The sequence below is a fragment of the Vicugna pacos genome, unplaced genomic scaffold (genome assembly GCF_048564905.1).
Source record: "Vicugna pacos unplaced genomic scaffold, VicPac4 scaffold_19, whole genome shotgun sequence".
NCBI classification, from domain to species: domain Eukaryota; kingdom Metazoa; phylum Chordata; class Mammalia; order Artiodactyla; family Camelidae; genus Vicugna; species Vicugna pacos.
The window spans coordinates 76,566,153-76,577,497 of NW_027328740.1; the positions used below are offsets into that span (position 1 = coordinate 76,566,153).

The window sequence follows — 11,345 nt, forward strand, 5'->3', positions numbered from 1 at the left end:
ATGGTGCACTAACAGTCCTCCGTAGGGTGCTCCCTGGATGGGGAGGCATCTCCTGCCGCTGTTCACCTCAGAAGGCAGTGGATTCTCACACAGGAGGCCCAGGAGAAGGGACTCAAGGTTCTCCCATGGTCTGAGCTTTGAAGGGCCCGAGGTCTGGGGGAGCTCCTAATTAGCAGACACACTTGCCAATGAGCAGATGAGGATGGGGGAACCCACGCAAGGCTGTTATCACTTCAACTCATGGGCTCTCAGGAGCCATGGGAAAGGCCTGTGTCCAGTGTACAGCCCAGCCATCACAGATCCCAGCCTGCATTTGCCAACCCGCACAGCCTAGACTCCATCTACTTGCGACACTTACTTCTATTCTGTTCCCCACCCAGAATGTGATGGACTCATTCAGATATTCTGGCCTGTCTCAAGCGAGACAAATTCAGTGAAAAATGAAGTGTCCACATTTGGACCAGAGCATGAAAGGAGAAACAAGGCCTCATGGTCAGCATGATGGTGGTGGCCAAACAATTCCACCAGGTGAGATGAACCAGGGTAGGGTTGAGAATCCAAGGTCCTGGGTTGGACAAATCATCTTCCTTCATTGTTGACTGGGGTGTTGGGGACTGACTACCACAAACTAACGACACGTTAGGGGGCCCACGTGGTGGGCGTCAGCTGCAACAGAAACGGATTCAGCTCTTTACTGCCAACATGGGTTAAAAGTAAAGGCCGAGGCAGGAAGGTCTGCACGGCTGCTGAGGCAAACCACAGACCCAGCTCTGAATGCCCACTGGCTGGAGCAGAGAGGAAGCTACGGCCCTTTTAGCAGTCCCTTTGCCCAACAGATCCAGGTAAGCCAGCTACTTAGGAGAAGGCCATGTTGTCCTGATACTCAGAAAAACCAGCCTCGTAAAGGGAAAAAATAGTGGCATGGATTTTAGACCCAATTCTGCCCATTTATGAAGGCAAAGTAAAGTAAATGGCACGGGGAAGTTGAATGCAAAAAAAAAAAAATTAAAGAACCAAACGGTGACCGATTCCTCCAACAGCGTCCCCTGCAGCTGTCACCTCCGTGGCGGCCACATCCTCACCAGTGACCGCCGGCCAGGAAGCGACGTCACGCACGTCACACAGCGACAGCCAGGAACCGCGTGCTGAGCACGTTTGTGTAAAAGCAGGAATCGAGCAAAATGCTGCAGAGTTTGACCTTACAAGTTTAAATACTCCATGAAAAGAATCCCTGAGCAGCCGACTAAATCAATTCACATCTTACTTCTTCAAAACAATGAAACAAATTTAATAAGGGCGCATTTGTCATCAAATAAAAGGAGGACCAAACATGTTCCTCAAAAGCAAGGATTTCAACAGGTATCAAACACCAGTGGGTGATGAGCTAACAAAGCAAATATTCCAAAAAATTAGAAAATAAAAAATGACTAAGATAATAGATGGATCAAAACAGCTGTTAAGTTGTTGCTTTTTAAAGCGATGGAGACTGTACGGAGGGCAATCTGGCTATTTCAAATGCAGGGTGTGCACAGCCCACATTTTCAGAAGCAACAACATGCTCACTGGGCAGTACAAGTGAAAAAGGAGTAAAGAAAAAGGAAAAGAGGAACAAGAGAAAATTAGAATCACACAAGAACAAAAATAATTTTGACTGCATGTACAAGAATTTATGTGAGTGTGTGAGGCCAGGGACGCGGGGATGGTGAGGCCCAACCTCACCTCCTGCTCAAGGGAAAGCAGGGGCCTGAGGGGAGCGGCGCTGCCGGGGGACCACAACGTGTTCAGCTCCCCTAACCAAAATTCGACCTACAAGTGACTAGGCAGCTTTTGAGCTACAAATTATTGTCGCATTTCAGTCTGGACCGTTTTACTCACTTCCACCAAGAGTAGCAGGAGAGAATGAGGCTCTGCTCCTGCACCAAAGCATTGTTTAAAAAATTAATGACTGTGGAATAGTAAAAGAAACAATGGAGTAAAAGTGACTGGAGGAGAATGTGCTTGACCCGAGCTCACTGGCCGCGTTATCTCAATGACGTTCAGATGCTGGCTGAGCCCTTATGGTACCAGAATAGACAGACCCACAAGGAGGCAGGTTTAATGCGCTGAACCACTGTGGGCTAAGTACACATCCGGCTACTCCGCCAAGTCCCAAGGGCAGACTTCAAAAGGCAAAAACAAGCTGGCATTCTCTGGTGGGTCTGCAGACTCAGAGACAAGCATTTGTTGAGCAAAAATTTCACCAGTGCCTCCTATGACAAAAGAAGTGGCACTGGCGTGGGGGCTGGGGCAGGGCTCCAGGCTTCCACTGCTCACTCACCAGTCTGTCCAGGGGGAGAAGGTGGTCCCTGCTTAGGTTTCGCTGATGCACCTACTTGACTAATGTCTGGGGCCTCAGCAGGAGTTGACAGATGAGGTGAACGGAGCGAGACTCTGTGTAGCACGGTGCTGGGAGCTATGCCCTCAGCAGTGCCCAGGCTCCTAAACATGCCAGCTCATCTCCAAGAAGCAGATGGGGAGTGCGGGCATGTAGATCACAGGGCCCTGTGAGGACAAGTACAGATCATGGCCACGACATGACTCTCCTCTTCCTTAAGCCATAGAGGTATTTCTGGGGAGGAACAGAAAATTCATCCAGAGCCTGCTAGGTGGGCTCTCGCAGGTGGGACTAGTGTCCCCTGTGCTTCTCACTCACAGGGCTGGTCTAGACATTCTTTTTATTAATTCCCTAGCATCTTCTCCTCCAACTTACCAACAACCAGAAAGTAGGATCTGATCTTAGGTAAGTTCAAGAATCACAGAGCACCACCTCCAAAGCGGGCCCGGTAGCACATGCCAGGTCTTCTGACCGCCACCTGTGGGACCACCATGAGCCCTCTCCAGACTCAAGGACCGAGGCCGTAGGCCGGGGGGACACAGCTTCCCTCACTCACCCCAGCAAAGGGGGACCACGTCTCGGCAAAGGCATCTCACCCTCTTCAGCCCGAGGGAAAACACGATAGATATACGGGGAAACAGAGCAGAAGGTGGGGGGTAGGCAGCCCAGAAGAGCTCATCTGTACTTCCGAGGCAAAGTGGGGCCATTGACTTAATCACAGGGACAAAGTGGGAATGAACATTTCCCTGCTCTGTCCCATGCACCGTGATACACCTTTCCCTGCATAAGGAGTTCATTAGGAAGTCCCTGGCGGTTTTTCTGATGTCCTAACTTGGCATGGTGGCTGTCGGGCAGGAAGAGACGGCCTGAGCTGAAAAGGTGCTGGGCCTGGGAGGCAGGTGACAGCGGCTCCAGCCGCAGCTCAACCAGCGCCTCGTTCTGCCTCTCGGGGCTCAGCATCTCATCTATAAGCAAAGGGATGAGCATGTACCAGGACAGGCTGCCCAACAGAAATGAAATGAGAGCCATGTAAAGAAAGTTTCCCAGTTGCCACGTTTAAAATTTGAAACAAAGAAACAAACCAACAAACAAAAAACAAATACTAGAATGTGATTTTAAGAACAGATCTTACTTAATCTACTGTATGTAAAATGCTATTATTTTGACATGTAATCAATATAGGAAGTAAAGAGATAGTTTATGTACTTTTACTAGACAAGCCTCAGCGTCTGATGTGCATTTGACCTACAGCACTTCTCAGCTGAGTCCAGCCTCCTCCCCAGTGCTCCTAGCATCAGTGGCTTTGGCTACTTTATTGGACAGCAACTCCAGGGGTCCCACCATGTTCCTGGCTGTAAAGCGGGAGTAAGTGTCCACACTAACCCTAAAAGGATCTCTCTGAAATAAAGGCGGATTCACTTTGAAATGTCTGGAAACCGGCGGGCTGCACCTCCCTCCCCCCTTGGCTACAAGATTGACTTCTTCCTTGCTGATCCCTTTCTGGATGTAGGGAAGCAATCCAGCACACAGCCAAGGTGGTCTGGCTTCCAGGTAAACTTACCTGCTGTCTGTGTCCAGTCCCATGAAGTCCTCCTTCTCAAACGGGATGCAGGGGAGGGGGATCTTGTCCCCAGAATTCTTGGGGCCACCATCCAGCCACTTGGACTTGAGCAAGATGAAGAGTGACTCAGTGAAGTCCTCGATCCTCTTCTCCACCACCCTGCAGTACTCTTAGATTGAAGGCAACGTCGGTGCGCGTCTGCTCGGCTACCTCCCCATGCTGCACAAAGACAAAAAGCTGAGAGTCATTAAGCGATGCGCCATACAGCTCCTCTGCATGTGGAGCTTCTCGAAGGCCTTGGCAGAGAGACATTCGGTAATGGTGACAAGGCCCACGACCTTGGGGTGTTTCTGGAAGACGCTCCACCGATTCTCGGGCACATAGCGGTGCCTGTAGTGGATACAGAGTGTCCACTGGGAGCCACAAGGGCTGATATGGCTAACCGAGGTGAGTAGCTGATAGATGCAAAAGAAATTCTCCTCTGAGATGATCTCTATGGATTGGACCACAACGGGACGAGTCTGGTGGTCCTCAGCACACTGCACGTAGTCAGGGATGCTCATGTTGCAGGCCCTGCCGAGAGGGGAGAGGAGATCGAGGTACATTCTCTGCTGTGTGCTACGGGCCCATCTGGGTTGCGGTGACCTGGTGTGTACCTGCCAGAAGACAAGGGAAGCCAAAGCAAATCCAAGGGTACAGTTTGTCCTCAGAGTCTGCATATGGCTACTGTAGCTTGATCACATTACCCAGCTTTTGGTCTAGGCTTCCTGCCTCTGCAGAGAAAGGTCATTTCTTATTTTCTATTTCCAAGCACCTAGCAAGGCCCTGATGCAAAGTCACTGCTCAAAAATGCTGAATAAAGAAATGAACAAAGGAAATGCTTCCCCAACCCCCTTCAGCAGAATATAAAGAAAAGGACCACAATAGGATCAAAAGATCTGGATTCCTATTCAATTTATTTGAACCCCTAAGCTTCATAATAATGGATAAGAAAACTTGCCTTGGGGTAGAGGGTACTGTTCATTGGTAGAGCATATGCTTAGCATGTACGAGGTCCTGGGTTCAAACCCCAGTACCTCATTTTAAAAATGAAACAAGTAAATACACCTAATTACCCAGCTGAAAAATTATTTTTTAATTCAAAAATCAAAAAACACCTTGCAATTGACACAACATTGTAAACTTGACAATACTTCAATTAAAAAAAAAAAGCCTTGCCTTACAAGAATATATCTGGATTACGGATGTTTGAAAATGTAAAATGCATAGGGTACCACCTGCATAAAAGGAGGTGACTGTACACATGTTCTATCCCTCCTTTATGAGTTATACTTCCTTTGGGGGGGTTATAACCTCTCAGAGCTAATTTTCTCAGATTAAAAAATATAAACATTACCTGATTCTCAGTACTGCTGAAGAATCAGATAACTCTATGAAAGCATCTGACCCACAGAGTTTACTCAATAAATGTTTGTTGAATGAATGAATAAACAAGCAAAGTGAATGCTGCTCCCTGCCACAAACCATCATAATGGTACTGCCTGGAAATCCCAAGCCCACGTTCACCCGACTCTGCATTAACAATGTGGGTGACCTGGACAGGCCTGTGTGCTTCTCGAAGCCCCAGTTTAATCGTGAATAGAAATAAGGGCAATAACACAAACCTCAAATTGTTAGTGAGTCAGTAATGAATTGTACCCCAACACTGTAAGATGGAACCATTAAGAAAACTGGGCAAAGGGCCCATAGGCCCTCTCCATATAATCTCTTACTACCACATGGGAATCTACATTACATCTCAAAATTAAAAGTCTAATATTTTAAAGAGGTTATCGAGGTTAGGTGAGCTCACTGTCTCAAATAAGGAACACACAGTACAAATAGGACAATGCCCAGCCCATGAGATACACTCAGTTAACATTCCCACTGAGCCCACTAGTCCCTCCAACTTCAGAGCAAGAGGATGGGTCCTCGTGGCAACAGGCCACAGCACCTGAAGCTAACAAAGCTAATGGTGTCCACTTAAAAGAGCCCCTGTCACCACCCTTGTTCTAATTTTCTATTTGTAATTTTTTTCTTTTCATTAAATTGGAACTCCAAATTGCATAGAATTCTTACCAGATATCATGATGGCAGCCCTTCAAAACCTGACCACAGAGATCATGATGGCAGCCCTTCTTGGTGAAACAATAAAATGAAAAGCCATTTCCACAAGACCTCTGTGTAAATCTACTAGGGAACTTCATACTGGACTGAGGAAGAGGACTGGAGAGTAGGGGGTAAACTGGGACACGGAGAAATATGGGCCACCTGTCCCACAATGGACTTTAGACTCACCCTCACCCTCCAGGAACGTCTAAATACACACAGACAGAGTGCTATGGACAAGAATTTTTTTTAAACAAATCCCTGAATCCCTAGCAGATCTTGTTTCTACCGAGACGCAAATGTCTTATTTGTATAATGTTTCACAGAAGCCTTAAAATATTATCACCCCAACTTGACACATCAAGAAACTGAGGTAGAGAAGTTTATCACATTCTACAAGATTAGAGAGAGGCCACGTCAGACACCGTATTTAAATCCAAGTCCCTGCTCCGTTGCTCACACTAGAAAGTGTCACATACTGCCTCTTTCCTGCCCTCTCCCTGCAATAAATCTCTGAAGAGTCTTTTCTGTGTCACCTGCAATCAAAATCACATCAATTTTTCACAAAGAGCTATGTCACTCCTTGGAGGACATACCAAAATCTAAAGGGTTGGGTTGAGAGGAGATATTTGCATTTTCTGTTTCTCAAAGGAAACATGGCTTTAAAAGAAACTGAAAAGTATTTATCTAGTCTAAGCGCTCATTGTGCACAGAAAGAAACGGAGGCTCAGAGGAGAAGAGGAAAGGGCGTTATTAACAAATATTGCCTCAGTGCAGCACCAAGCCAGCCCTGGGCACTTCTGGGGGAGGATCTGGAAGGCCCAGGAGAATGAGTGTTAGAAAATAGAAAGAGAAGAAGAATATAAGGCCCGTCTCTACACCACCATACCATGAATTTCCACCAAATTACCCAGTATGGGTGCAGCCAATATTAAGGTTGTCTAAACAGGTTATTGAAACCTGGAATTCTCAACCATAGTGGAAATTCCAGCATTTACTGTGCTTTTTTCCCAGTTCAATCATCAATTCAGTGGGCATTCTGTACCAGGGACTACACGAGACCTGGAGTTCTCCCAAATAAAGATCTCTATTACCACGTGTGCAAACCACATAAAGGCAACCAGAAGAAAAGCGCCCACAGATAAGATGGAATTACTGAAACTGAAAGCAGCCAAAGAGCATATATTACTAGGAAAAATGGTGCTCCTATAAATGGACTCATGGACATAGAAAGCAAACTGTATTTAGCAGGCAGGAAAGGAGGGATTAACAGATACAAATTAGTAAATATAAAATAAATGACAAGGACCTGCTATATAACACAGAGAACTATATTCAATTTCTTGTAATGAGTTATACTAAAAACAATCTAAAACATATGTATATACATATGCATATGTTTATAACTGAATCTCTGCTGTACACCTGAAACTAACATTGTAAATTGACTACACTTAAATAAAAAATAATTTAAAAAATAAGTAAAAATAAAAGCAACGCCATTAAGAAAAAATAAAAGAACACTCTAATCCCCTTAGCTGTAGGTGGTGGAGAATTCTGGTTGTAAACACCAAGTCCACTGGATCACTCCAGCAATGGCTGTCACTCTTTCTGACCATCAGAGAGTCACTTGCTTCACTGAGGTTTCTTTTCTCTTCTGTGAAAGGCTACAGCTGCAACTAACGATGTATAGAATCTCATCATTCACAAGCCCAACAAGTAGTGAGGACTTCCCATGGGCCAGGCTCTGGACAGAGGAAAATATAGGGTCCGAAATATATTCATGGGTAGAAGAAGTTTGTGCCATAAAGACGTTAATTCTTCCTGTTTTGATAGACAGATTCATTGCAATTCTGATTAGAATTCCTACCAGATTTTTCTTGGAATGTAACAAGTGAATTTATGGTCAAGATTAGCCAAGAAATTTCTTTAGAACCACCACTGGGGAGGGGTGGATAGGTCATTAATTTCCACTGCTCTTTCTGAAGTGATAAAAACGTTCTGGAATAATAATGGTTGCACAACTGTGAATATGCTAAAAGCTGCTGAATTTTACCATTTAAATGGATGTACTTCATGGTGTGTGAACTATATCACAATAACGCTGTTATATGAAAAAATATTTCTTGACAAATATTTTTCTTTTTATACCACTAGTCTGTCCCACAATTTAAGAAAAACAAAAAACCAATACAAACAAAACTGTGCCAGGAGTTCTTTAGGACTGCAATATCCCTGGGTCTCCAAGGCCTCTGGTGATGCTGTTCCTGTTAACACACACTAGCTGGGCTGGGCTAGCTAGGGACTGTAACTATCTTTTTAAAATTGACTGTCACACGTTTCACCCTTGGAGAGGGAAGGAAGGAGGATATCACAGCTTCATGCCTTCAGCTCATTTTTAACAGAACCAAGCCCTGCTTTCACCACTGTTAATCCCTCTCACTATAAAAACACGTGACATCAACAAGCACCGCCATCATAACACCTGAAAGTGTTCAAGATACTTACCTGCGGCAGAAACACTGAGGGAGGAGACAGAAGCTTGCTCAGCACTGATGCTCCCTTTTCCCGACTCCACCAGGTGAAGCTGGGCGCTACAGCCAGAGGCTCTCAGTCCGGGGAGCAGCACACACGCCACTGAGCTGGTCCTGAGGGAGGGTGAAAGGGAAAGGAGGGCAGCCCTAGGGGGGAGGGAAAGGGGGGGTGCGGGCTGCAGCCCCGCTCGGAGGCCAGCCCCAGCACCAGCATAAGCCGCCCGCTCCCGTCCAGGTCCGCAGACCACGCCCGCCCGGGAAACAGCCCGCCCATTGGTGGGGACGGGCAGGCGGCCGAGGAGAGGAAGCCCGGGAGGAGAGGACTCGCGGGCGGGAGAGGGGAAGGGGACGCCAGCCGTGGACTGAGGGGATCCCGGCTGCGTGAGAGGTGGCAGGCGCACACCTGGACCTGGACAGCTGTGGCCGGGGCGCCGGGGCAGGTGGTGCTGTCAGAAGGGTCTGGCCAGAGAAATTCAGCTGAACACGGGCTGACTGGCGCCCTTGGGGGCTGTGAAAGGCGGATCACCCTCCCGAAGCCGCCTGAACCCTTTCCCTGGAGCCCCCCACCTTGCACTTCCACAGCCAGAAGCCCCGGCCCCAGGCAGGAACCAAAGGCCTAACGGGCGACAGAGTTGAGAAGCATTTGGGGCCAATCCCCGGCTCGGACATGGAGCTTCGAACCAGGGGACCACCAGGCACCGACAGCGCATGCGCAGGAGGGACATGGATCCTCTCTGCATTCTGCGAGAGAAGGTGGGACAGCGAGGGAGGGAGAAGATGGGAGCGGGTGGAGAAGAGGGGAAAAGTGGAGGGATACAGATGGACAGGAAGAGCAGAGAAGGGATGGGTCTGGATAGGGGAGTGTCGTAGCGGAGTTGGAGAGAAAAAGCTTTACCTCTAGGGCACCCTGAGATGGCAGACCTACCTCTGTACCCTTCTGTAACCGTTCAAGTCCCGCAGCTCATGTTTTACCTCCCTGATCCAGCCCTCCATCAGATGCTTCTGCAGAAACACTACGGGGATCACACCCGTTGCCCCCATGCGGAGCTGGGTTTTCTGTTGCTCTGAGAACCAAGCACCCGCAGGTGTTGTCGCTCAGAACTTCCTTGGGAAGAGCACATATTCCCCTTTTACACGCTGGGAAACAGGCAGGAAGGATCACTGCCTTAGCTCCACTGTCCGAGGTGTTGGGCTGGCGGGGAGAGGTGTGGTACAAGATCAGAGCCCCAGACAGAGCAGACTGCCTGAGTGTTGGTGCATAGTCCCCATCCCTCCTGGGTAAACCATACCCCAACCTAGTGGAAACATCAAGGGCTCACAGTGGTTTCCTGGGGGTGGGAGAGCTGTCCTCATGTGAAGGAAAAGTCCAGCTGGGCTAACAAGCTAAGTCACAAATCTAAGTGTGATAAGTGTCGGTTTACTGATCTAAGTTCTGCTGGGCTATCTCGTAAATCTGAAGTTTAGTGTCAGTTTACTGGGCTAACAACCTAACTCGTAATTCCAAGCTCAACAAGTGTCAGTAATGTGAACTATTACAAATTGATAAGCTCCAGTGTACTGATTCCTTGCATTTTGTTCTTTGAGTCTTATTGGCTAATATCCCCTTACTTGTATTGAAGTCTTTAAAACCTCATGTGCACGTCTTGGAGGTGCTCAGAAATTCGGAGCAGAAGCCCCTCTGAGCCCGCCGGCATAAAAATTCTGAGTACTCCAGCACTCCGATTGGTGCTTGTTTCTTGGCTGGCCTGTTTCCATAACACTCAGCTCCAGTGCCCTGCTTTCTAGGTAGATAGGAGTGTTACCAAGTCCAAATTCATTCTCCTCAGTGCAGGACAGGCCAATAAGTTTGGAAACCAGATGTTGGGGCTTGGAATAGCAAGTTTCTGTAGACCTAGTTGGCAAACTAATGTTCTGGAAAACCATCTCCCCAAGTCACAATTCAGGCTCCTTTCCTACGCGCTTGGTTGTTGCAAACTTCTTAGTGTAGGAATTCCTTCTTGTTAGAATCCTTTCTTCTTACAGCTATCTGCGTGGGTCAGATCCCTGTAAATCTCCAACAAAACAAACGTTATTTTCTATTCTGCAATTTGCTATCTTTTAATGAATGAAAAAATGTTAAATATCCTTAAAGGTCAGAGCTTCAGAATAAGCTCTCCTGTGTATTTCAGGCTCTAGGCAACAATTTTTTACAAGCAAGATGAAGCCTAGGAGACAGAGCATAGGGTTAAATTCAAAGGAACAGATCTAATATGGAGTCAGATTTGTTCTGTTCTATTACCCGGGCAGAAGCCACTTGAGGATTTAAATCTCTTTAAGTTAAAAATAACTAAAATTTTAAAGGAATTTACATACATAGGTGGGAATGTGCAAAGCATATCTGGAAAAGCACCCAAAAGATAGTAAACAGTGGCATCTCCAGACAGGGCTGAAAGAACAGAGGATGAGGGAAAACTTCTTTCACTTGTGTATTTTTGTGCTCTGTTTGAGTTTTTTTTTTTAACCTTTTGCTTGCATTTCTTTTTCAGTTAAAATAATGTGTAATGGAGCAAAGGAGTAACTAGCTTAGCAAATACAGCAGCCATGGAATCACTAAGTCATCACTTTTGATTTAAGCCAGAAAGCATTTATTGACTCTCTCCAATGTGCTCAGTCCTGTTTTAAGACTTCTTTTATTATAATAATAATAATAATTATTATTATTATTATTATTATTATTATTATTATTATT

General features: G+C 46.6%; 1 protein-coding gene across 1 annotated transcript in view; it reads right to left on the bottom strand.

The window, feature by feature from the left end:
- The window catches only part of LOC140693566 (uncharacterized), a 115,325-nt gene extending 105,388 nt beyond the window's left edge, over window positions 1-9,937 (bottom strand). The window contains exons 1-3 of the mRNA XM_072957354.1: window positions 9,543-9,937; window positions 8,592-8,731; window positions 3,936-4,154 (exon numbers count right to left, since the gene is read on the bottom strand). Of these exons, the coding sequence (XP_072813455.1) occupies window positions 3,936-4,154; window positions 8,592-8,731; window positions 9,543-9,658 (475 nt within the window). The 5' untranslated portion in view covers window positions 9,659-9,937. The remainder of the gene's footprint in view (window positions 1-3,935; window positions 4,155-8,591; window positions 8,732-9,542) is intronic.
- Between the last annotated feature and the right edge of the window lie 1,408 nt (window positions 9,938-11,345).